Source organism: Condylura cristata, unplaced genomic scaffold (genome assembly GCF_000260355.1).
Source record: "Condylura cristata isolate star-nosed mole 26May11 unplaced genomic scaffold, ConCri1.0 scaffold00018, whole genome shotgun sequence".
In the NCBI taxonomy this organism is placed as follows: domain Eukaryota; kingdom Metazoa; phylum Chordata; class Mammalia; order Eulipotyphla; family Talpidae; genus Condylura; species Condylura cristata.
Genome location: NW_004567119.1, coordinates 11,673,691 through 11,699,417, shown reverse-complemented (window position 1 = coordinate 11,699,417; position 25,727 = coordinate 11,673,691). Strand labels below are relative to the sequence as shown.

General features: G+C 34.3%; 1 protein-coding gene and 1 long non-coding RNA gene across 3 annotated transcripts in view; one reads left to right on the top strand and one right to left on the bottom strand.

Annotated features, from left to right (window-relative positions):
- Positions 1-119: 119 nt before the first annotated feature.
- On the bottom strand, positions 120-14,246 carry LOC105853820. The gene is made up of 3 exons (XR_001145588.1): positions 14,209-14,246; positions 13,824-14,089; positions 120-228 (listed from the first exon to the last, which is right to left on the bottom strand). It is a non-coding gene; the product is annotated as an uncharacterized LOC105853820 (long non-coding RNA).
- FBXW7 (F-box and WD repeat domain containing 7, E3 ubiquitin protein ligase) overlaps positions 3,060-25,727 on the top strand; it is a 104,663-nt gene continuing 81,995 nt past the window's right edge. Inside the window, exon 1 of one of the 2 annotated variants that reach the window (XM_012726864.1) lies at positions 3,060-3,101. Coding sequence is in view for 1 of the 2 variants with exons in the window: in XM_012726863.1 (XP_012582317.1) it covers positions 14,381-14,578 (198 nt within the window). In the remaining variant the exon portion in view is untranslated. Of the gene's footprint in view, positions 3,102-14,182; positions 14,579-25,727 lie in introns of those variants that run through there. The other variant, XM_012726863.1, reaches the window with a different exon arrangement.

Below are 25,727 nucleotides of genomic sequence, written 5' to 3'. Positions count from 1 at the left end.
GTGTTTTTGTGTCTTTTGGGTAGATACCTAGGAGTGGGATTGCTGGGTCGTAGGGAAGCTCCATGTTTAGCAGTTTGAGGAACCTACAAACAGTTTTCCATAGTGGTTGTACTAGTTTGCATTCCCACCAGCAATGCAGGAGAGTTGAACGATTCTTTTAATGCATTCCTTTGTAGTTTTGCAACAGTCAGACAAGGCCTTCGAGTGTAAAAACAGAGTGCTGTGCCCCTTTGTAAAGGAAATAGAAAGGAGAAAGAGGTTATTAAAGTAAAAAAAAAATTACATTCTTATTAAAAAATTACGTGAGGTGTTTTGAAGACATTCAAGATTGGAAGAGGATCTGTTTTTTATAGAAGCTGTAGGTAATATGTTGCTTTATACCTGGTTCATTTGTGAGGTATTGTAATTAGTATAAGTCATTAAGTTGTATAGGCGATGAGTAATTTGAAAGTGATTTCTTATGCTTTGTCCCAGGCAATTCAAGATCTGATCATGATATGCTTACTTTTACAATTCTTGACTAGCTGAGTTTCTATCTTCTAAACTCTCTATTACTAGTCTAGCTCTGCCTTTGCCACCTCTACAATTAAATTAACAAACAACAAAAAATATCACTGCCCTGTCGTAGGAATTTGTCACTAGCATTATTTCAAGATGCTATAGGTTTTCACATAACTGCATTTATATGGTTATGGCTCAGGAATAATCTTTAGTAGTTTTATTGCTGAATGAACAGTGAGCAACCCCTAGACTTACTGTGTATCTTTTGATTTGGGGGAAGACTGTTCTGCTTACATCCTTATAAATCTCTCAGATCTTCAGTATTGCTAGAAAGGATATTAGGATCTGTTTACTCTCAGCTGCAAAGTAGACTCTGAATTAAGATAGGGGTTCTTTCCCTGGTATTTGTATTTTGCTGATATGTGTGATCTCTGGGGGACTCCTTCTTTATCCCATCAGTAAATGGATGGTTCCGTTTTTGGAAAAGAGAAACTTATTTTGAGAGAGGATTTGCTCCCCTCTCCCTTGTTTTGTTCTAAGGTGTCACTCAAAATCAACAGTTTTCTTTTTATCAGAATTTTCCCAAAGCAGTTATGTGTTAAGTTTCTTGTTAAAATAAGCCATAAAGTACACCTCAGTTAGAAGAAGCACTTGTCTGATGTGGGATGGGAGGGAAGGAATTTGATTGATTTTAAAAATCAGTTTTGTGTTCCTTGTGTAGTTGATATCTCAAAATTTCAATGAATGGTTTACCAGCCCACCTTAAAGTGGAAATCTGACAGTGTCCTGGCTGACTGGATTGGTCACTGCCAAGCTAGACTCTTACAGAAAAAGCAACCCAATATTTGGGAAATTCTTTGTAGAGTCTTTATGAGTCAATAAGTTTGTCCAGAGTATGCTGTGCCTCTAGGGATTGTTCAGGGCCCTGCCCTTTTTACTGAGGAGCAAAAAACCAGCAGGTCAAGACAAGCAGATAGTCATTTTTGCGCTACTGTGTTATCTGATTGCTTTATGAATAGTAATGTTAAGCACTTTTTCAGTATGTTTATTAGTTTTTGTAATTTTTTTGTCATATTTTGTTTGGTTGCTAGCCTATTTAAAAATTGGGTTGTCTTTTCTTGATGATTTAAATTTTTTTAATAGATCTATTTTGAGATGAATTGGTTGCTGAGACATGTGACTTTTGAATATTTTCTCCTATCCACTAGCTTGCATATTCAACTTTGCATTTTAACAAGGTCCAATTTGTTGATGTTTTTTATTCTGTGACTTTTTAAGAAATCTTTGCCTACTTCAAAATCATGGTAATATTTCCTATATCTTACGGAAGTTTTATTGTGTAGATTTCTAATATATCTCTTTCTTGGCTCTCTTCATTGCTTGTGGATGGTTGTAATTCATTTGATTGGCTTTGTCCTTAGCAGTAATCTATAGGGATGGCTCATAAGAAAACCTTTTATTTTTATATGTGATATTATAATTTCTATGGTAACATTTCTTGCTAGCTAAGATGAATTTATATTCTAGTCATTCTCTAAAAGGAATTTAAAAACATTTTCTTTGACTCTACAGATGCTATCTTTAGATACTATTTCATAGTGTGTCATATTTTATATCACTTGTTTTGCTTTGTGTTGTTTTTGAGCAGTCATAGTGTGGTTCCTTAAAGACATTGGGTTGTGCAGTCAAAGGAAGCTACTGTATTTAAGCAAATGACTTACTTTTACAAGGCTTGGTTGTTTAATTTGCAAAATGAAATATATAAGATGATTCTCATAAAGAGTGTGTAAGTTGCTTCCAGTCCTGAGCGATAGTCCCTAGCAAACATAAGAACTCTATTATATTGAGTGCTTTTTTACTTGAAATTTTGAACTTTGTTTTGAAGGTTATTTTGACCTGAGATTTGAGGAACTTGTTTATTATGTACTATGTCTATTATTAGAAAATTATTCATAGTTAACTTTTGTAACTAGTAAGTTGAATTTGTTAATTTATATATTTCTTTTTATTGTGGGTAAAATTAGTTTATTTTTTCATAGTACCATATGAAACATGGTGGATTTTGAAATGCTTCCTTAATGTTAATTTTTAAATACAAATAGAGTGGATACTTTGTACTTCACTGAATGTACTTTAACTCTATAGATGATTTATATTATCTAGTGCTACTCAAATGTGGTAACTAGATAATAGAATGCAGAATGCCACAATGTGTGTTGACTGTCTAGAAAAATTTAGTACCTGAATGCCTGAGATGTTGTTAGCATTCTGTTGTCTTGGTTAGTAATTTTAAAAATGCTTAACCGTTTTGTAGTCTAGTGCGCTCGCCAATGTCTTGATAATTTATTAGCATTTCCATTTAACATGAGGTTATAATTATTTATAAGATTATGAACATTCTTGTTTTTATGTTTATTATCTGCTGAACTTTGGCTGTTGATCCTGGTTATGAAAAAAATCAGATATAAATTGGATTCTTGGGTAGATTTTTATAGAAAAAGGGTAACTTCTGATGTTTCAAAATCTTTATTTATTTTATTTTTTTTATTTAGGGAGTCTCAGCCACCAGTAGGAATTTTAAACAGCTATCTAAATATTTGGTAAGTACATGTTCTTTATGTTAAATATTTTGTATGTTACTTAAGTTTACACAAATGGTTATGTTAGTGGTTTACATAATAGTAAGTGTAAATTACAGTTTATATTTCTTTTACTTTTTATCTGTTACTGGAATTTCTTTATGCTTATACTAAGTCACCTTCTGATTCTTTCTACTCATTATATCCAGAAAAGCCAAAGTATTAAAAGAATTCAGAGAAAGAAGTGGTCTTTGTGGGCAGAAATGGTATAACACTTGTGAATGAAACAGACTTCCCCATGTGAACTTTGTAAGTTTTCTGTAGTGTAACTGCATAGCTTAGGGATGGCCAGGGACCCCAAACTATTGAGGGTATAAACCTATTTGGCATGCCACATGCACAGAGGTAAAGAAAGCAGACTCTTAGTGTAAAAGAACTGATATTTATGTGTGTGTGTGTGTGTGTGTATGGGTGTGTGTGTGTATGGGTAGGTGGGTGCATGTAGGAGCGGGGGGGGGGGTGGGGAGAGAGAGAAAAGGAATTTCAAATAATAGATTCCCAAACTCCAAAAATCACCTTTCCCCTAATAGGCAAAAACCCAGTCAGACAGGCACAGCCGGAAATCCGTGGCTGAGGCTGGAAAGCTCACCGCCGGGGTAAGGCAGCTGTCTGCAAGAAGCCACAAGAAAAGGGTGGGTCTCCAAGAACTGGGGTAGAAGGAAAGCTCCAGAATTCAAAATGTACCATGTTATCCACCACGGGGTCAAAGCAACGGTTGCCATTGTCTCTGCCAAGAACTGGAAATAGCCTTCCCATGCATCTCTCATTCACATATTTCTTCTTTGTCTCCCCTCTATGTGTGTTTTCCTTCCTTTTTTTCACCTCAATTTATATATCTGCTTGGACCGTCCCAGCAGCCCCCAACGTAGGCACAGCTTGCTGGGGATTGTTCAGGGTGACGGCATGTAAGCGGTAGCAGGGAAGATGCGTGTTCGCGGTGCTGTGATGCCCTTCCCACATTCATGGCGATGCCTTCAGTGCACGAATTCAGCTTTCTCCACCAGCCAGCTGCTACTGACTCCTCCTTACACTAGGTCCCTCATCACAGTATGACGACATAAGGAAGACATTTTCCGATGATTAGTAAATGGGGTGGGGGAAGGACTGAGATACCAAGCCTCATTAATTTATTTTGATTGTTTTAATTTATGAATAAATTTTTTAAGGGTGAATACATTAATTAGCTAAAGGAAATTTCTTAGATATTTGGATAATTATTTAATAATAAACTGATTTCTTATTGTTAATAGGTTTGAAACAGCAAATAGTCAAAGGGTGCTTCTAAAAAATCTTCATAACCATAACTGATGCTTAAATCTTCAACAATTACAGTATTTGGTTTACTGTCTATTTATAATAGATTTAATTTTCATAGGAGCAGCTGATGATACAAAGAACTGTTTAACAAATTTTGGTACTTTAAAGTGTGGTATCTTATTTCTGGAGATGTATTAAGTAGAAGAGAATAAAGTACTGTCATTTTCCTCCCATTGAACACTCATTCAGTTAGTTGATGGAAGCAGTCATCTGTGTATGTTTCAAACATACTACATTTTTGCAAATTATTTTTCAATGACTTTCGTTGAGAAGTATTTCACATACCTAAGTTTCCAAGAAAGTGGTTTTTTCAGGATGTTTAGAGATGTACAATTACTACTGTTTAATTTTTGGATACTTTCACCTCCTCTACCCCACCTCTTACCAACTGTCTCCTAGCCATTAGCAGTCATGCCTATTTCCCTTCAAAGCCCACTCCCTGTCAGCACACACACATACACAGCACCACAGCACACCACACCCCGGCCCAAATCCTAGGGAACTACCAATGTACTGCCAGTATGTATGGATTTGTCTCTTCTGTACTTTACATGTAAGTGGAATCACACCCCCCCGCCCCCATTTTGTAGATTGTTTTACTTTTATTCTGGTGTCCTTTAGAGGCGCAATGTTCAGTTTATCCTTTTTTTCTTTTGTTGTACTTTTGGTGTTATTGCAAGATCATTTTAAAATAAATATTCATTGATAGTTTAGGTCTGTGACAAGGTTTTAATTATCACAGGGACTACAGCATTGACATTTCTTGTGTTTGACAGTCAAAGCCCAAAGGAAGCAATTATCCTTGTATTTGTGCTTCAGTTCCTCAACTAATTGTTTTAAGCGAAACGTTATGTTTTGGTCCCATGTGTTACCATGAAAATGTTAGCTGTGTGTGATATGTTTGTTGATATTAGCCTTGTGAATTCATATTTAGTTTTTTGGCATGGTGAAGGGAGGGGCCATTCTGAATACTTTAGTTTCTACTGATACTTGGATTTTTTATACCTTTATAAGCCTTTGGTTTTAGGCTAAGAGAATTATCAGAGTTAAAGAACTCTTTCTTGTGGAGACAGATTTTGAGAATCATGTTGATTTTAACCATGTGCAGTTTATAGACAGTAGTATTTTGATGTTTTATATGCCTGCACACAAAAAAAGAGGTATTTCCCTCTCTTTTACTCTGTGTCTGTTTAATTTTTATGGTACCTCTTTAGTTCTGTACTTTTGATTGTCACTTAACTGCTTCTATTTTTGAAAACTTAGTTCTGGATGGATTGGCCTATAATGTTTGGTTTAGTTTTTTAGAAAAATGGCATATCGTGATGACATACCACCACTGTCAGCATTGACTTTCTGTATAAGAGCAAGGGTCATAATATGGTGTTAATAATATGCCTTTATTAGGGGAATTTATTTTTGTTTGTCTTTCATATTATCTAGCAGTATTCTGCATTAACTTCAAATAAACTGAAGTCAATTTTAATGAAATTTTGTGGAACTCAGTGTATTGATATTCTTGTTAGTTAATTTTAAATCATAATTTCTGTTGAGTAGTAATCATTTAAGTGCTGTTTGGATGGATAATGTTCTTCACATTGATGTCTTTAATGTCTGGTTACAACATCCAGGGACATTTTGTGACAGAAAATGAAATAACTGATAAATGCCATTAATGATATTAAATTTTCAGTTGTGATAAAAATTAGGAAAAGATTTAATTCAGAAAGTTATTTTTACCTTTGGTATATGTCAGACATTTAATTTAAGAGGATTTTGATGATTTGCTTATGGCAAAATTAAGGCAAAATGGCTTTTTTGTGCTATTTCTTTCTTTTTTATTTTGTATGCTTATATATCATGAGTATTTAATTTTGTGGGTATATTTGAAATGGGTTTCAGTATTAGTAGAGACCCCCTCTTTCATATATGGATAAGAAGGATTATCCATCAATTAATCCTGACTTGGGCCCTGGTACTGTCTAACCTATTTTACGTTTGTATGAATTTGCCTATTACAGATATTTCATGTAAGTGAAATCGTTGTGTTTGTCCTTTTTACTTCACTTGGCATCATGTTTTCAAAGCTCATCTGTGTTGTAGCATGCAACAGAGTTCATTCCTTTTGTTCCTTTTTAATGACTATAGTAGTCCACATTTTGTATATATATTCATCTATTGAGCCCCACTGGGTTAGTTCCCCTTTGGCCACATGAGTGGTGCTTCAGTGAACAATGTGTCCAAGTACCTCTATCTTTGAATCTTCTTTTCAGTTCTCCAGGAGTCTGTCTAGGAGTGGGATTGCTGAGTATAGGTTAAACCTATGTTTAGCTTTTTGAGAAACTGTCAAATTCTTTTCCAAATTGTTGTTTTCTCTTTGTATGACTGAATAGTCTTTTAGTTTTGATCTTTGTGAGAGTGGTCTCTTCTGATGTTGCTGTTCTGTGAAATTGTTTATCTTCAACAGGAGAACTCCAAGACTTGAGGAATTGCATTGGGCCAGTTCCCCAATACTATTTACTTTACCGTTTTTCCTCAGTGCCAACCTAAGAAAGTTTGTAACTCATCAGTGTTTCTTAGAAAGTGTTCCCACTGGATATATCCGTTGTCAAGTTGTAAGAGTGATGCTGACTCCTCTGTATGGGCAGGACTAGAAAGTTTGGGTTTAGCTAAATGTGGATAAGACTTAGATACATAAACTCTGTTGTTTTGTATGTGAATATTCTGTGTCAGTATGTGAATATTCATTTGAGTATTAATGAATCAGCAGATATAACTCATCTAGAGAGCATATTGTGTTAATAGTTTAGTACTCACTTTTTAAGTTTTGGTTATTTTTAGTTTTTTACATTTATAATAAGTTAACAGTTGTTGGAAACTACTAGTGATTAGCTTTGAATTGAAATGTCCCCTATATGTCTTTTAGAAATTTCTTATTCAGCTAGTTATCTTTATGTATTTGGATTTTCTTGATGAAGTCTATCCAATCAATATAGAAAGTAGTTGCCGAGGGCCCTCCAGGTGTGCACCTGGTTAAAGCTCAGTGTTCTGAAGCTTGCAGCAGTCACGTCAGCACAGGTTGATCCCTGACTGGGGAGGTGACAACATGGCACCTCCTGTCTCCCTGCTGCTCCTCTCAGCAGTGTGTTTCATCCGGTCTGCCTGTTTTGCTCTATCTCTGGTGAATCCTCTCACTGACCCTGCACCTCTGGCCTGTACCCCAATTCTGCATGTGTAAATGAATAGATCTTTAGGAAAAAAAGGAAATTAGTTGCTGAGATTATGAAAACTCAAGATTGCACGCTTTATATATTTATATTTATAAACATATTGTTTTATTCTCTTTATGTAAGCAAAAATAAAGTAATTTTACCTTGTAGTGTTGTTCATACCTTCAAGATACTGGAGTTACATATATCTTTGGGGAAGGGTTCTATTGGGGGAGAGTGGTTGAAAATCTGTGTATTATTGTATTAATAATACAAGTTAAGCATTTTCTGTTTACTATTACCACTGTATATGGGTGACTGGTTACTTCTTTAACTCAGTGTATGTATAGTACATCTTTATCTGTTAATATACATTTATGGTACCTCCACTATGGGTCTTGTTTTTGAACATTTCTGACTTCTCTGTATCCATTTGATTTGTATGTTGTGTTTTTGTTTATACAGTGGTAGTTTGATCACTGTTTCCAGTCCCTCAAGGATTTCTGTGGCCTAATTCCTAAAACCTGTGAAAATGTTACTCTATGTGACTATAGTAATTTTGCATCTGTGACTAAGTTAAGGATCTTCACATGGGGTGATGACCCTGAGTTACCCAGGTGGATCCAGTGTTGTCATAGATTGCTTCCTTACAAGGAGGAGATAAGGTTAGAAGTCAGAGTGATTCACTTTGAAGGTGAACAGTGGTGCAATGGTGCATGAGCTAAGCATGTCAGGTAGTTTAAAGAGGGCAAAGAAACAGGATCTCTTCTAGAGCCTCTGGAAAGAACATAGGCCTGCCAGTGATTTGATTTTTAGCCCAGTAAAACTAATTTTGGACTTCTGACACCAAGAAAGCAATTGTAAGATAATTAGTTTTGTTTCATGCTGCCATGTTTTCTGTTATTTGTTGTTTAGAAGTGTGGCGCTGCCTTAGCAAGTGCCTCAAAATGTGCAGATAAATTTGAAATTAGGTAATGTATAGAATTTTGAAGAATATGACAGAAAAAGCCTAGATTACCTCAAATGGTAACATCCATAGAAATACACATGTTAAAATCTGCCATAGAGTCCTCAGGGTGAAGTTATCAGCAAGGTAGAGAAAACATCATCTTATAGAACACTTACAGTATCATGAACAGTCTGTTGGTAGATATATGAATATTGAAGACACTGAAGATGATCAGGACAGACCAAGAATCTTGGTAAAGAAATGTTGTGCTTCCTAAAGAAATATCTAAATTGTCACGGATTTTTGATGTGACTATCAGTGTACTAATAATGGTGAGGGCTCCGAAGGAAGTGAAGTACATTATTGACAACTAGAGTAAAGGACAGTGATGGGAAACTTGTCAGAATTTTGTCTTAGTTACATGGTAGACTCTGGCCTGTAGCAGCAGTCATTTGTGTATAAATTTGCTCTTCATTCAGTATTATTTACTTCATAAAGATTTTCAACATATATCCTTTATAAGAGAATATATATGAAAGTTATTAATATCTTTTCAACCATTGCCAAGTTGAAAATCAGTGCTTAAATAAAATTTAGAGCTCTGTCATTGTGGAGTTCCTAGGTACTTTAGTTCCCTCTTCTGTCTTTTCAGAGCTATTGCACCAAGTATAAATTTTTCAAGTTAACTTCAACAAGTGTACAAAAATAATCAGTAGACTTAAATTCCTTTTCCATTCTTTGGCACTAGTAAGAGACCTACGTCTCCTGTTAGATCTCTAGTACTTTTGTTGAGTTTGGAATTTAGAGTTGTCATCTCAAAAGTTAATTGTAGGAAATAGATAATAAACAATTTGAAATATAGCACAACTGACATGGTTTCTACAAGTCCATGAAATGATTAAAAGAAGGATTCTGGGGATTTGCTCCCAAGTTAAGAGATGTGAAAAGATAATAACCATATTCAAAGAGTGGTTCTTATGGGGCTCTGTTTAGATCAGGTTCCTAGATTAGACTAGAGAGACAGTCTTGAAAATGTGAATATTGACAGGTACCAGTTAAAACTTTGAAAACAGTTAATTTGATGAGTTGATACAGTTATTTTGTGCTTCTGTGAGATAATGAACTGTTTAAGGATACATGATGTATATGTGGTAGGAGAGGGAATGACACAGTGACTAGGGCTTTCTATAAACAATCTCAAAAAAAATTTTAAAAAATTCAGCAATTTTGGTAATAACTTCAGAAATTACTGAATATGGGTGATGAGAAGATACATAGAACTTCATTATAAATCTTCTACTTTTACATATAACTATTCGTTAAAATAACTAAAACTTTTGTCCACTAGCCACATTTTCTCCTCTACTGCTCTTCTCGCCCAATTTTTAAAATATACTTTTAAATCTTTAAAAATGTAGTTTACAATTCAAATAAAAAAATGAAGCTTTTTCTGACCATTTCATCTCCCCTCCTACCTTTTCTCTGTAGCAGGTAGCACTGTCTATTAAATAATACTTGATTTGTTTGTTGTATGTCTTCTCTGCCCACAATGTCAGTTCAGTGGAGGCAGGTGGACTTTTATCTGTGCATCTTCCTTACCTACACCACCCTTGCACTTGTTGACTGAGTTCCTGAATAGGAGTCAGAGCTCTTGAAGATCTAGAACATGAGTCTTGACCAATGGCAAACCAAGGAGAAAATTCACTCTTTGGAGTTTATTGTGATGATATGAGATAGTACATACAAACTTAGATAAGAAGCTTGTTTGACAGTGGGAGACTTAATATAGCAAACGTTGAACATACTCTCTTCAGTAGGAATTGTTTCAGTTGTTTCACTGTAAATTTTTTAACTATCCTGAATTAGGATTCTCTACATTTTCCTGAATTACATATTCTCAGGAAAAAGTATTATTTAAAACTAGTGATTTGTTAAAACTAGTGATCTGTATATATGAATTCTAGAAACTTTTGTTTTTCTGACAGTGGTTTTTCTGTTTTGATTTGCTGTATGTATGTTTACCAGCTAGATTTGACTATTCTGTTGACTATTCTCATTGTTCTGGATAGCAGAACAATGAGTTATTTACTACTACAACATAAGCCAATAAATGAATAAATTAAAAAATAAAATGCATGATAGATCCAAAACCTCACAAGATGTTAGTTGTTGAATATTAAAATGACTTCCAAATATTTATAGACTCTCTGTATTTGATAGTCTGTGTTTTTAGAATCACTGCTTTTAAGATTACTGGCATCATTTTACTACCCAAACTATAAACCCTGATTTTAGAAAAAAAAAGGTGAGCAAAAATTCCTAGTGAGTTTCTCTACCCCCCCCTCTTCTCCACCCTTCTTTCTCTCTTCCTCCCTCCCCCTCCACCCCTTTATCCCCCCCTTCCCTCATTTCAGGACTCTTTTATACTCTTAAAAAATTATTGAAGATGAACCCAAAGAACTTTTGATGTGGGTCACATCTCTCAATATCTACCCTTCTAGAAAGTAAAACTGAAAAGTTAAAAATATGCATTACTGAATACATTTATAAATAACTGCTAATTACATGTCCAACGTTAACATATTTTGAAGGGAAGATAACCATATATTCCCAGAACAAAAATAGGAAAGATGACATTGTCTTGCATTTGTGCAGATAAACTTAAAGTCTGATTTAATGAAGATGGCTAGTTACCACATCTGCTTTCAGATTGTCATATTACATGCCATAAAGTTTGGGAGAAATTTTAACTGTATACTGACAAGAGATTAAGAGTGAAAATACAAATATGAAAATAATTTTATCTCCAAGACTATTTAAGGATGATAAGCACTCCAGAGCTCACATTTTAAAGTCAAAGTCAGTTTTCACTGAGATACTATATATGGGAATATGATTTGAATGAAAAAAGTTTTAAACATTATAACGCCAGTAGGATAAATTTTTATTTGATAACATTTTACTTAAGGGGATATTTGAAGTTAGCTTGTTCTCACTTAACATATATAAATTGGGCTTTGTTGCATAGTTCTGTTTGTAGAAATTCAATTAAAATACCTTGTTAAAAATTTTAAACCAAGTTTGTGATATTTAGAGCTAGTGCCATTAAGGAGGAAAGCACATCTTTGATATGCTTTCATTTATTAAAAAGTAATGATTATTTATTGTCATCAGTGAGAAACATTAAGATAGTTTCCTTTTCTTTTTAAACATATCTTTAGCTAGATAATAGTTCCTGCTTGTTCTAAACAATAGTTTCTTTTGCTGGTAGTTTTTAAACCTTTATCTGTATTGGTTTGCCTTCCACCGCCATCTATATGCAACCTAAAAATCAATAATACATTAAATTAGCTGACATGGGAGGAAAAATAGTAAATAATGAAAAATAGCTCTTTTTGTTTACATTCTATTTTAGTTATAACTAATAAAAGATCCAGAGAGTAGTTGGTGGGATCTTAGGGAAAAGAAGTAGTGCACATCAAGTTGTAAGTATTCTGTAGTTTTGGATATTTAATTTCATAGTTTTGTTTAGAGATAATATTGCTGATGAGTAGCTGGAAAATAACTTGCTTGCCTTAATAGCAATATGCATTTAGTGGGGATTTTTATTGATGTTTGTAATATTGGACATGATTTATTTATGGGCTTTGTTAATTATAAAGGTAATAAAAATCTCAAAGCTTGATGGGCATGTTACACATTTGTTGACAGTGGAAATTGTATGAGGTTTTAATGTTCAGTGCATTGTTCTTCCGTTAGGATGATGTATTAATTTTTTCATTACCTCTATTAAGCTTCCCCATCTTGCACGTTTTCTAGGAGGAGTGCATCAGCAGTATAAGACCTTTCTTCCCAACGTGTCTGACATGCATCAGAAAACGTGGCAGAACAGAGCTATAGCTAGATTTTTGTTCTTTTGTTAGATCATATAAGAAACTTAAACTGATAGTACTTCACATTTTCTACCTAATGTGCTCTTTCGATGAATAACTGTACCAGCAGCACAGGAAAAGCAGAGTTCTTGGCAATCCCAGCTCAATTGCATCTGCAGATGAGGATTTAAAATTCTGTGCAGCAGACAGTACCTCCAGCAGGCGAGTAAAAGGTTACTGCATTATTTTGCTTGTTTGTTTCCATAGCCTTTATCTACAGAAGGTTTTAAAAAAAATTGCAGTGTGAAGTGCATGCCTATTTTTAGGTAATCTGGAAATTGATTTTAGAGTAACATGAATATCAAAAGGGTAGTGCAAGGTGAAGGAAGAGGCAATATTAGCTCTTTTTTAGCTTTAAACCAAAGAACATATTAAACATGAGGTGTACTCAAATTAAGAACATTTCTGTACCACAGGAAACAGGAAGTTCTAAAAATAAGCATTTTCATTTAAAATGCTTATTAAATTTAGTTTTTAGACTATTTTTCTCAAAAACAGTGCTGTAGCAGAGACTAATAACTGTTGGTTTATGTTCGTTAAGTTAAAATTATTCGAAGGGTGTTTTTTTTGGGAAGACCATAAACTTACTTGTAATAATGTGACCCTGTCTTGTCCTGGAAATTATATAGGTTATGTTTATAATGGTGTAGATGTGTATCTTCAGACATTATTGGCAAAAGAGGATGCTTAGGAGGAGTTATGTCCTCCAAAAGAGGATCCTTAAGGAGTTACGGCTAACCTACTTATACTACTACTTATAATTTCAAGGTAGTTTGTGTTTTTTGAATCATTTTAATAAGATGCAAATAACTAAGTGGGAAAGATTTAATAACAGAACAACCAGGTTTTATTTTTCAATGGCAGTTAAAATTGCCACTTGTCATATATCTATTTGATAATTGTAACTATCACATAATTGTCATTATCTTCTTATAATCTCTTTAAAACTCTTTTAACTTTTATGATAGCAGGGGTTCCCATGGATTAAGTTGCTTATTCATACCATATTCGCTACATCACTATTTCTGCTATAGAATGCTGTTGCTCTTTCTCAAGTTTTAAGTATAATATCCAGAGGATTTTTTTTAAATTCAATTTTTGTATCAGCCACCACCTTGCCTTTCCCAACAATACTCAAAAGATTTTTATTAGCTACTATCTACATTTTGCTTGTTAAAAATTACTTATGCCTATGTTTCTTTATTTTAGATTGAATAAGATGGAAAACAGTTCTGTAAATTAATCTATAACAGAAGGAAAATCAGTTGATTATTCTTACTGTGAGTGTGTGGCAGGCTTCTTGAATCGTAGAGTCATAAAAGGTCAGCAGTTCTGATTGGTAAGTTAAAGAATCCATCCAGTAATTTGCGCCCTGTTGTTTCTCAAAGCATTGCAGCAGCAGTTCTTTTCCAGATATTGAGCGGCTCTTACAGTGTGTGGGGACAGAGGGGCGGGGCTCATTTCTGTTGGCTGCTGCATCGTGTGCATTTGCAGAGGGAACAGGTAGGATAGGCTGAGCTGAAGGAGTAGACAAACAGATCTAAACTGATGGAGGACAGAAAAGAGTGGTTAGTATGATTTTGGGGTATATTATCTTGAGTTTGATCCTTTGTTAAGTACTCGGGCTTTAATTTAAAACAGTTTGAAATAGTAAAGCACTTTACCTTCTTTTTAAAGAGTAGCCGGGAGACTTCTGTTTTCAGTGTTGAGTTTTTCTTGACAATGAGTTTGAGGCTGGTATCTCCTGTAGGGAAGCTGTTGTTTTATTCTTTTTTAACAGTGTTTCTTTCAGCCAGAGAACTGCAGAATGAGGCAGCTAGCCAATTTTGAGTATTTATGGGACATTACCAGTTCGGATTTTTTAAGTTAAATTCTCCTCCAATGAGCAAGTCAATGTGTGGCTGTGGCTGCAGCATTATTTCTTCTTTAATGAAGAGGTTGAGCCGTTCGACCTGCTGCTCCGATCTGTTCTCTTGCAGCCACACATCAGACCAGTTGCAGAGATTATCCTTCGAATGTCCCAGGCAACCAAAGGTAACTACATAGACTTATTTCAAATGAAAATATACAGTTAAAACAGATGCATTTTTAAGTAGGACCAAATGATTAAAAATAAAAGACCAATTAAAGATGTTTTTAGCAGTTTTCTTGACCTTGCAGTAGCTATCCAATATCATTTTGTCATCATCAGATTGTGTAGCAATGGAAATGCACTGCAGTAATTGATTTTGTAATAGGATCAGGTGATTTACTAGCTGCACTGACAACCACTTGCTTGCTTGCTCTGAGCTGTGGAGCACGCTAATGGATGTTATGATTGCAACCTGAAGTTGATGTGAGACTGCTGGCCACTTAAAGCAGCAGCACTTATTTTTAAAATTAGCATAGTGACTTTTGCTTTGTTTTCTTTGTTTTAAGTAATTTTATAGTTAAAATTTGAGTACCCCACTGAAATTTTTAAAGGTTTATTCATCATTACATAAAAAGTTCTTCTTCATTCCTAGCTTTGACCATAATGAGGTATAATTTCTCTGCTCCCTACTCCTAGCTCAGTATCAACATACTTATCATTATACTCTGCTATTGATCACAAGAGCTTATCTTGAAAATACAAGAATTTATATTAACTGTCCTACATTAGATTAATGAAACAGGATATTCTTACTATCTCTAAATTTCTCAATCTCTAGCTTTAATTATAAATGATGAAATTATGGTAAGTTCTTTTACTAATGAGTCCTTTTTTGGTTTTTTGTTTTCTTAGACATTCCATAGGTAAAACAACAAAGGAAATCTGAGTGAACTAATTCTAAGAAATATTGATGAAAACATAGAGGAGCAATTTTAACATAGTGATTAAGGATATAGTTTAAACCTGTCTAAGATTGTGAATTCACTGATTTTATTTTAACATTACTAGTTTTCATCTTCTATGCCTATTAAACAATCAGTTTCATTATAGAAGCATAAAACTAACATTTAAAGAATGGAACCAGTGTTACAGAGAGAATTGGTGATATTTTGCCTACTTTGAGGTTTTGCTTAGGCTTTGGATTGGGAAAACTGTTTCTCTCTTTCTCTCTTCCCCTTTCTCATCAACTCCTCTGCCTCTAAACTACCTGGGGTATGAAGTGTTTTTGTATAGCTTCTGGCATGTAAAAAGTACCTATAATTCTTTCCTTCCTTAATTTATGTTCCTTAATCATGTTTGTGGGTTTTGCCATATGGAGATGCTGTCTCCAAATCACACCTGAAAACACTTCTATTAATTAAATGGCATTAATAATTTGCTATCGAAGAAATTGAGCGTAAAATTTCTCTCATACATGATAGTCAAACAACCATGTGAAGAGAGCTTTTCTTTGTGGTGTATTTAAATACTTTATGTTTCCGATTTTAGTGTTTCTTGAAATATTCAAATATTGTCATTATCATTCTATATTTTAATCTGAAGCAGATAATTAGAATGTCAACTATGAAAGACTGTAATATAATTTAAAGTTAGTGATTATTATTCAATAGGTACCATGTTATCTCTCTCTCTCTCTCTCTCTCTCACACACACACACACACACACACACACACACACACACACACACACACACCCAATAAAAAAAAAAACCCAACACTCTGAAAGCTGATAACCAGATATGAAGAGACATCATTTGCGATTTGGTCAGGGATATAGCTAGGTTTCATATATGTCAATTAAAATATTAAATTGTGGAATACTAACAATCATTAGTATTTTTCACTTAATTAAAAAAATTGAGGTGGGTTAAGCAGGAGGAAAGGAAGTGAAAGTGAATATTCAGTGTTAACTACGTCTGGAAATGACTAATTAGGAAACACAAACACAAAAACAAAACAGTATTCTATTTTGTGAGGTTGTAGCCCTGATGTAACTGGTTTTTCTTAAGAATGCTAGGTCAAATATTAAATGACCTATATTTGATCAGTTGCTTAATAACCATGATTAATTTATGTCTGCTCATTTTTAAGAAGTTCTTAAATACACACTTTGTTGTTTTTAAAGATATATTTATTTATACATACAAGAACTGGGGTGCAGGACAGAGGTGTGGTGGGTGAAAGGATTCCAGAGAGAATGGGAGCAGAACAGGCAGACCAACTGAAATACACTGCTGAGGGAAGCAGCAGGGAGACAGGAGATGTCTTCTGTGCCATGCAGGTCACTGCCCTGCCTGGGGAATCATACTGGTGGTGTGGAGTGGCTGCAGGTAGCTTCATTGTGCTGCACTTTAACCCCTTTAGCACCAGGGAGGGCCTAAATATACACTTAAAATGTTCATTAAGAAGAAATTAATTTACTCATACCAGTTTGAGGTGTTATATTTATCCTGCAAGTTATAGAAGTTGAAATTAAGAGGAAGGAGAGTATTTCTTAAAGAATCAGGTTCTAAGTGATAATTAAAATTTTTTTCATTTTTCATAGTTTGGGGTGGTGGTACATTTTGGGGGGCTATTAAGAATATTGGTCTTTTTAATATCTGATAATCTCAAAATAGGATAGTTATTCTAGATTATTATTCTAATTTATAGAAGAACAAATTTAGGATTAAATTCTGTCACTGTTTATTTCCTTTGCTCTTAATAAGTACATTGTTAATTTTTGTACCATTTTATTTTAAAGATAACCTTGGTATTACTAGTGCTTTCTCCATGTGTGGCCTAGCAGATAAGCCTCTTTGTTACCTGGGAAAAGTGCTTGTGGGTTTATTGAATTGGATGCTATTGAAGTACTGTTCACGTCATAATAGTTAAAACAAACATTTATTGAACTGTTGATATGGAACAGGTGTTATAATAAGTGTTTCTTGTCATTTGTAAGGTAGATATTCTTACTGTCATTTTAAAAAATGAGTGAACTGAAACTTAGGATCTATAATTTACTTTAAATCATATAACTAAAAAATAGAACCAATGTTAACTTGTATTTCTCTCTATATATAACTTTATAAATAGAGATACCTATTAAATATATCTATTAAACAAGTTTCTCAGATGATTCTCACACATGCCCATTGTTTATTGCTTCTGTACCCTTTTTATGTGTGTTACCTATGAGATTTCTTTCCCTAAAAATAAGTTTAAGAACCATAGATGCTTTGTAAAATTATTTCTGAGACTGTTAAAGATAATTTTGAGGTGGAATGGGCAATCTTCTGTATTAATGGTAATGTGAATTGGTAGCTTTCGGTCTTTTGTGGTAGGCATTTTAGCAACATGCTTAAGTCATGTTTAAATATGTTCAAGCACTTTGACTTGGTAAGCCTGTTTCTAGGAATTTATCTTAAAGAAATAAATCATATTTACAGAATGAGTTAGGCATAAAGATGTTTATACCCACATTATTTGTATTTTCAAACACCAGGAAAATGTTCAGATGTGTTTAGCATGTTCATTTGTCTGGGCCACATCCAGTCTTAACATTACATATTTGGAGGCATTTTGGAGATGTGGGAAAATTGTTCATGATTTAAAATAAAAAATTAAAAGACAAATATAAAATTGTACTTGTTTATACATATATAGTGCAGATGGCATCAGGTTGAACACTATGATCACTACCATTCCATAGGTCAAAAATTGATTCAGAGTTAGCGTTTTCATGTATGTCGTCAGTATTGAAAAATACATGTATATTTATTGTAGGGAGCATCTACAAATTGGCTTTTGTTTAAAAAGTCATTATTCTTCTGAAGATATTCTTCATTACAGTCATGTTTTAGTTGTTTTAAAATTATAGCTTATTAAAAATAAGCTCTGCTATGTTCTGATAGTCACCAGATGTCTGATAATTGTGTATATCATACCTAGTATATATATTTTCCCCCCTTTTAATCCTCACCTAGAAACTATTTGTTAAGTATGCCTCATTTAGAATAGAGACAATTAAGCATCCCTAAGTGTGAGGTCTAGGTTTTACTTCACTAATGTCTTAACTGGAGAAGGCCCATATTCTTATCCGTGATGGTACCCTGGTCCACCAGAAATTTATATATGTGTTCATGATTTGGGAGACAAGAAAAGCTAGAATGTAAGTCTTCCAAATTTAAACTGTCAAAGTGGATTAAATAATGAGTAATTATTTTTTGTTTTTATTCAGTCACTTATTTGTTATCCTTTAATATGGACGGTACATGTGTAACTTCTGGCATTTATTGATAGCTTGCTAATAGCTAACTTCTTGTGCAAACCACTGGAAATTCTAAATGGAGAAGCCAGAAACTGCCACCTGGAAGCTCACAGTCTTAATGGGCAAGCAGACAACAAAAAAGGTGTTTCAGAATACAGGTATGAAATGGAGGTTGTTGGTCCACAGAGTGTTAATTCTTTTTGGAAATAGTGATGAATGGGAGCTATTTTAGAAGAGGTCCATTTAGAAAGTTTCAGGTTTTATTTTAGTTTGAGGCCCTACGAATGTACATTTTAAGAAGTCTCCTTAACTTCCGAGTGACGTGTAACCCAAAGAAGTTTGAGAACCAACATTGTAGGTTGTAGCTCTGGTAGCTTGAGGAAAGGAGAGTAAACTGAGTGAGAAATGAGAAGTCAGAAACCTAAAAGCAAGTGTTATACTGAAGAGAGGAAAGACCTGAGAGAAGGAAGAGAGTTTCATAGTTACTAAATTACACTCATGAATTAGGTAAGGGAGATCCTAGAAAAGAAAAAGTAGGTATGGAAAGAAAATGCATCTCAGGAGTAACAAGTGGTAGCAGTGAATTAGGATAAAAAAGAGTTGTGTTTTATTCTTTGATTTACTTGACCTTATCCCTATGTTCTTTGCCAAGTAAAAATCATTACTTTGGTCTCTAAATTGTGCCCTGTTCTTTTAAGCTGGAACCATGTGTTTATCATGTACTAATTGACATGAATAATTGTGGTCTGGACCCTCCTGGGTTTATGGAAAATCGTCTTCTGTACTATAGTTTTGCCATTGCTGTAGATTAAATTGACAGTTATAATTAACATATAAGTGATGTCTTTTAGTGCCATTTTGTAAACTGAGAATAATCAAGAAAGTAAATGAGGGAGAAATTGTTTGAACTTGAAACAAAAGTCACAGAATTCTGGTCGAGATTATAGTATTTAGTGAAAATATTCCTTATTTCTAGTGTGTGATTAATAATAAATGAAACCTGAGAACATTAGCCTTTTAAAATTAGTATTTAAGAAACAGATTGGTTAACTTTTTAAAGGTTAAGTAAGCATGAGAGCAAAGTTAGTAACATGTCTCTAGATTGGATAGTAATTCCTAAATTTTGGAGTTGACTGGCTGTTGAAAGTCATAACAGATCCTCTTCCAAGGAGTGTCTTTAGAAATTCATTTCTTAGAGCTACGCAGTATAAATTTTAGATGCCAGTTAGTATGACTAAGAGGTCTTTAATCACTGAAAATAAAGACTAGAAATTATTGTCACATAGTCATTGCCTTTGCACATTACACATTTTGCTTCCTCTATTTTTATTCAATGACCAGAACTTTATTGAAGTGACTGAAAAAGCAAACTGAATTTTATTATTTTTAAGATCTGCATAATTGAAATCAAAGTGACTCCTTTAAAGCTTCACTCATACTGTTTCGTTAAAGAGTCACTGTGATACACTTGTGAATGAATGTTCACAGACAAAAAACACCTTTTACACAGGCACAGACTGATTAATGAAGCAAGTTTCTGGAGCCGTGGTTAAACAAAAATCTAAAGAATTTGTGGTTTTAATCTTGCAATGATCACTTTTTTTTCTTCAGAGACAGGAGAGAAAGAAAGTAAAACCTTTGAGGTTGAAATGTTGAAAATTGAAAAGAACTAAGTTCAGAAAGCTTCATTTGTCTCAATAGGCATGAAATACTTATTTAACAGTGTAAATTCTTGTTGTTTAATAAACATTTTATTTGATGTACGACAGTGTAGATTTGATACTTATTTTCTATTTCATTCTAGTGGAACTCGATCAGTATTTTATTTTTATTTTAATAGAAATGTAAATTTGCCACTTCCATCTTAAAAAATTTTCTGGAGCAGACATGTTTCATTGGGAAAATTTGAGGGAAAAATCTAAAGTTTGGCAATCAAGTAAGAAAAACACATTCAAAACTGTTACTGACCTTTTGATAATCCCTGAGCTACAGTCTGATCAGAATGTTTTAATAATAAGCATGAATTGGCAGTAAGAATAGAGGGTGGATGAGGTTCCCATGACATCCAGTATAAAGCAAGTAGGGTGTGCTTCGGTGTGGTGGCAGGAGGGTCTTGAGATTATATTTCTTTGCCAGCTTGGTAGACTTGTACTCTCTTCAGGATCTCATTTCCCCTCTTTTTGCCAGCTTCTCTACCCTTTCCTCCCATTTTTAAAGTGATAAGGAGGTAGCCTTATTTTTAACTTCAGTGATTTGATATTTCAGGATATATCTGTATCAGCATCATAAAAAGTGCTTTAAACTTTATTATTATAAAACAATTTTAGGTAAACATTTAATGGCTTTCAATTTTTAATAACTTTTCAATAGTTTAAGTATTAATTAGGATTTAACATTAAAATGTTAGAAATGTCTTAGAACACATGTTTTCAGATCCATATTTAGATGCCAAAGTCAGCTGTGTTATTATTAAACAACAAATAAGTGTATTCTGTGTGATCAAAGTAGGTAAATCCTGCTTTCTCCTTAACAATTTAAATTTTTATAAAATAATTTAAAGTGTGTTATGCAAACTGAAAAGGTTGCTCCTAATGGGAAAATTTGCATCCTTTTATAGTGAATGTTATCTTTGTGATATTATTATAAAATTACAAAAACTGACTCAAAATATGTTTTTAAAGACATAGTATATATAATTAATAATTTAAATTAATTTTGTACAATTCTGAGAGAATTTTGAGATAATTTGTTTTTTCTGTTATGATTTGTGTTTTTAAATGTTATTCCTTAATTTTTATTATTCCAATTTTTCCAGATATTTCAGTCCAACTCATTATTGTCTGCTAAAATAAAAACAAAAATGGGCAATATTTTTCTGAGAAGTACTCAAGTGTTTAGCAGTAATAAAATTTCATTTCCCCCCATTACAGCAGATACTAAAGATGTTTATGTGAGGATTACTTTTACTCCTCAACAAACATATAAAAATAAGTTTGGTTGGGTCTAAATAAAGCAGGAGGTGACACTGGACTTCCTTAAAATCCTAACATAGGCAGTTCTGTAACAAAGCAATATATGTATCTGTGGACGGAACCTAAGGTTGTGCAGAGTCACCCCGCTGACAGGAACCTGGGACCCGCGTAGCTGTCATCTGTGCACCGACCAAACTAGTGAGAGATTATAATAAAATATTAATATAGCTAAACTTTTGCACTCAATGTAAGTTTGCTAATTCTGTGTCCTAGAATTTATACCCTTCCTTTGAGATATATACCCACGAGGGCATCAAATTCTACCTACCTATCAAAATTAAGAATTCTCATCCAAGTTACAGTCTTCATTAATTCTCCCTACCCCAACCTCTTTTTTTTTTTTTTTTAATATCATGGGTAAATACTTTATGGCTTTTTAATCTTTATTCACAGCTTGACCAGATAGTTGAACACTAGAAAGCGTACCAGTTCTTGAAGCCACTAACCAGCCTCTGCTTGCCCTTTCCTACGGGATTTTCAGGGTTATTTTCTTAAGATCACAATACATGGCAGAGGCTATGTGGCGAGCAAGTTTGTCCCTGATAGCTTTCACACAGCGCTGTGCTGGAGGAAATTCTTTGTGGACTGTTGTGCCTTTCATTCTTTGCTAGCCTCATTTCCTAGTGATGAAGGAACAAACTAACCCCCACTGTAGAAATGTGTTTTATAGAGCATTGGGCTGGAGCTTCATCTTGTCCTTTTCTTTTGTTTTTAATGATTCACATATTATACTTGTGCACACTCATGTTTATGTATTTTTTTCCTCTGCTAGGGTTAGTGTCAAACACCTTACGTTTGTGGAGGGAAGTGTTTAAATGGAGTAGGTTTACTAATTAGTTGGCATAGCAGGTATAAAGCAGTTAATGGCCTCACACTGGTATAACTGTCTTTTTTAAAGTATGATGTGTGGTTATGTCATCTTTTCAAAATAATTATTCCGTATTTCAAATAGTAGGTGTTAACCTCCTTTGTATTGCCATTACAATATAGTAAGAGGAAAGGAGCTTTGGAGTTAGGCAGACTTGTGATTGAATCAAGTTGGGTGAGTTTTGGTAATGGAAGGATACCACTAATCAGATGGGATTTTTTTTTTCTTTAGATTCATTTTATTTATGCTTACAGAACTGGGGTACAGGCCAGAGGTGGGGTAGGTGAGAGGATTCACCAGAGACAGAGTGGGGAGCAGAACAGGCAGATCCTACTGAAATACACTGCTGAGGGGAGCAGCGAGAGGATCGGGAGAGGTCTGCCACACTAATTAATACTCATCCATCTGTGGCCCAAAATGGAACTTGTGCTGCAGTGGCTTTGGAGAGCTTCATATTGTTGTGCTTTAACCCGTTGTGCCACCAGGGGGAGCCCTAGATGAGATTCTTTTAAAGAATAAGTGATAATTTATATAAAACATCTAGTGCAGTGATTAACACAAGCAGCTGTTCAACTAATATTACTGCCTTTGCTTATGATGGAACTTGAGACTTTAAAGACTAAATGACTTACCTAAGGTTACCTCTGCTTGGGGCCTTTTACCATATTCCTAAGTTTTCTATGATGAGAAACAAAAGCAAAGCAAAACCTAACCACAGGTTCAGAAATGGAGCTATAGTGATATATATACACAGTTGAAAGATACATACACACAAATACAAGCAAATATTCTGATTTATGGCTCACTGTTTCCGTAATTGATATATAATGTTTTGTTGTTCAGTTATTGATGGTGATGATGATAAAAGATTGGTAGGGGATGCTCTTTTTTTGATGTAAGCTCTTGTTCTTAATTAGACCAACACTGCTTTCAAGTGAAGGATGCTGTACTTAAGGTTGTATCAGCAGTTTAATTCATGCCTGTTTGCACTTTTCCAATAGACTTTAAAGTGTTTTCCTAGCTGAATGCTAATACTCATGCATTGCAAATTCATTCTTTATGTTTTACAAAAACATGGCTTCTTCCTTGGTCAGAAAACAATGTACCAGGTTTTTTGTTGTATACTACTGTATTATATTACTCTGTGTTTCCCTTTAAAATAATTTGTAAAAAAAGACGTAATTTGGTTTTATTATATTTTTTTCCTATTCTTAAGTAAAAGGTCATCTCTTTAAGATGGTTATTATTTCATCCTTCTAATTGTATATAAACATACAGTAGGAAAGATTATTTTTCTCCTTCACTTGCTATATTTTAGCATAAGAAAGAATATCTTCACAATTTCAATATCTGAAATTTCTTTACATGTCTCTACCTCTCAGAAACGCTTTCATTAATGTTAGAGAAATGCATGCTATTGATTTTATGGAAGATACGTTATATGAATTTGTAGAAGTTATAATAAAGTCCTATTAAACTTTTGAAATTATAAGAATCAGAACGCATTGGATTCAACATTGCAAAGTATTTGGCTTCCATCAAGGCTTTGAAATTACATATTTATATTTGCATATAGAAAGTGATTAATTTTGAGATTATGCTGCACACTATATCACAGATTTCTCTGTAGACACAATTGGTGTATTTGTTCAAATTTCAGAACTTGAGGTACAGTTATTTTAACTGCTATACAAGAAAAAAAGGCTGCTATTTAAACTGTGCCATGCCATCAATATGAGAAGCTGAAATATGAAAAAAAGCTGTGCCTCCTAGAATCTATGAAATATTCTAGGTGTGTATTCAGATTTTAGGTTTGTTTATTTTGGGGTGTGTGTGAAGAATAATTTTGTCACTGTTGAGGACCCGTCTCAATTCTTTGTGTGTTTATATGCAATCATGCCAGTTCTCAGACACTCCTGTGTGGGCCTTGGTTTATTTTCCTTAACATTTATTTGTTTCACCTATTTTTCATAGTCCGGGTTGACTGACTCATCTACATAGGTCAGTCCAACATACTTATCTATGTTTTTTGTTCCCTTAAGCTGGCAGCTGGGCCCACAGACTTTCCTAGACTTGGCTTTATGCCCACCCTTTCCCCCAGCTCTGTGCACAGTGGAACCAGCAGGCCTCACAATTTGCAAGTCCGTTTCATTTGTAGCCAGTCATATCCTAAGCAGAAGATAGAGCCTAACAGTGTGCTGTGACCATACCTAGAAGACTGATTTTGAGTGTTACATTTTCAGATGAGCTTCGGTAAAGCAAGATGTATAAAGTTGACTAAAAAATTGCATTGTTTTGGCCCTCCCTGGTGGCACAGCGGGTTAAAGCACAGCATTAAGAAGCTAAAGACACTTCCACATGAGTTTGATTCCCTCCTGCCCCGGAGGTGACCACATGGCGCGGCAGACCTCTCCTGACCCGTCCGCTGCTCCCCTCAGCAGTGGACTTCGTCGATCTGCCTGTTTTGTTCCCCACTCTGTCTCTGGTGAAGCCTCTCACCGCCCCTGAGCCTCTGGCCTGTACCAGGTTCTGTATCCACAAATAAATAAATCTTTAAAAAAAAAAAATTGCACTGTTTTGCTTGAGTAGTTACTTGTTAATTAATTACTAAAGATTTTAAGCAGGTCCTCTCATCAGAGCTACTAATAACATTTTCCGAACCACCTGCACATGTCAAATGCCTGTGCAAGCACTTAATGTGTATTTACTTAATACTTACAATGACCTTTGAGTCCCTTTTCAATATTCTATGCTCATGACCTAGAGAAGAGAACACGGAAAGTATTAAGATTTACCTTAGTCTTAATCCAGGTAGCGCTGCTATTCCTTAACTGTTGTCACCTTGGTGAGGGCACTAAACTCTTTCTAGTCTGTATCTAAATCTCTTAAATAACAGATTTGATGAGAATATCTGTTAAATCTTTGCTACTAAAAATTCTGTTAGTCTGATGACTCAAAACAGTTCTGACCATGCAGACAGCACTTTTCAGACTTTGGCCTAGGAATCCCTTTGCACACTTAAACCCTTTTAGCACTCTTTTAAGATTTATTGAGGCCCTTCAGTAGGTTTTGATATGTGAATTCTTTTTTAATACTTACTTTATTAAAACTTAAAATGGAGAA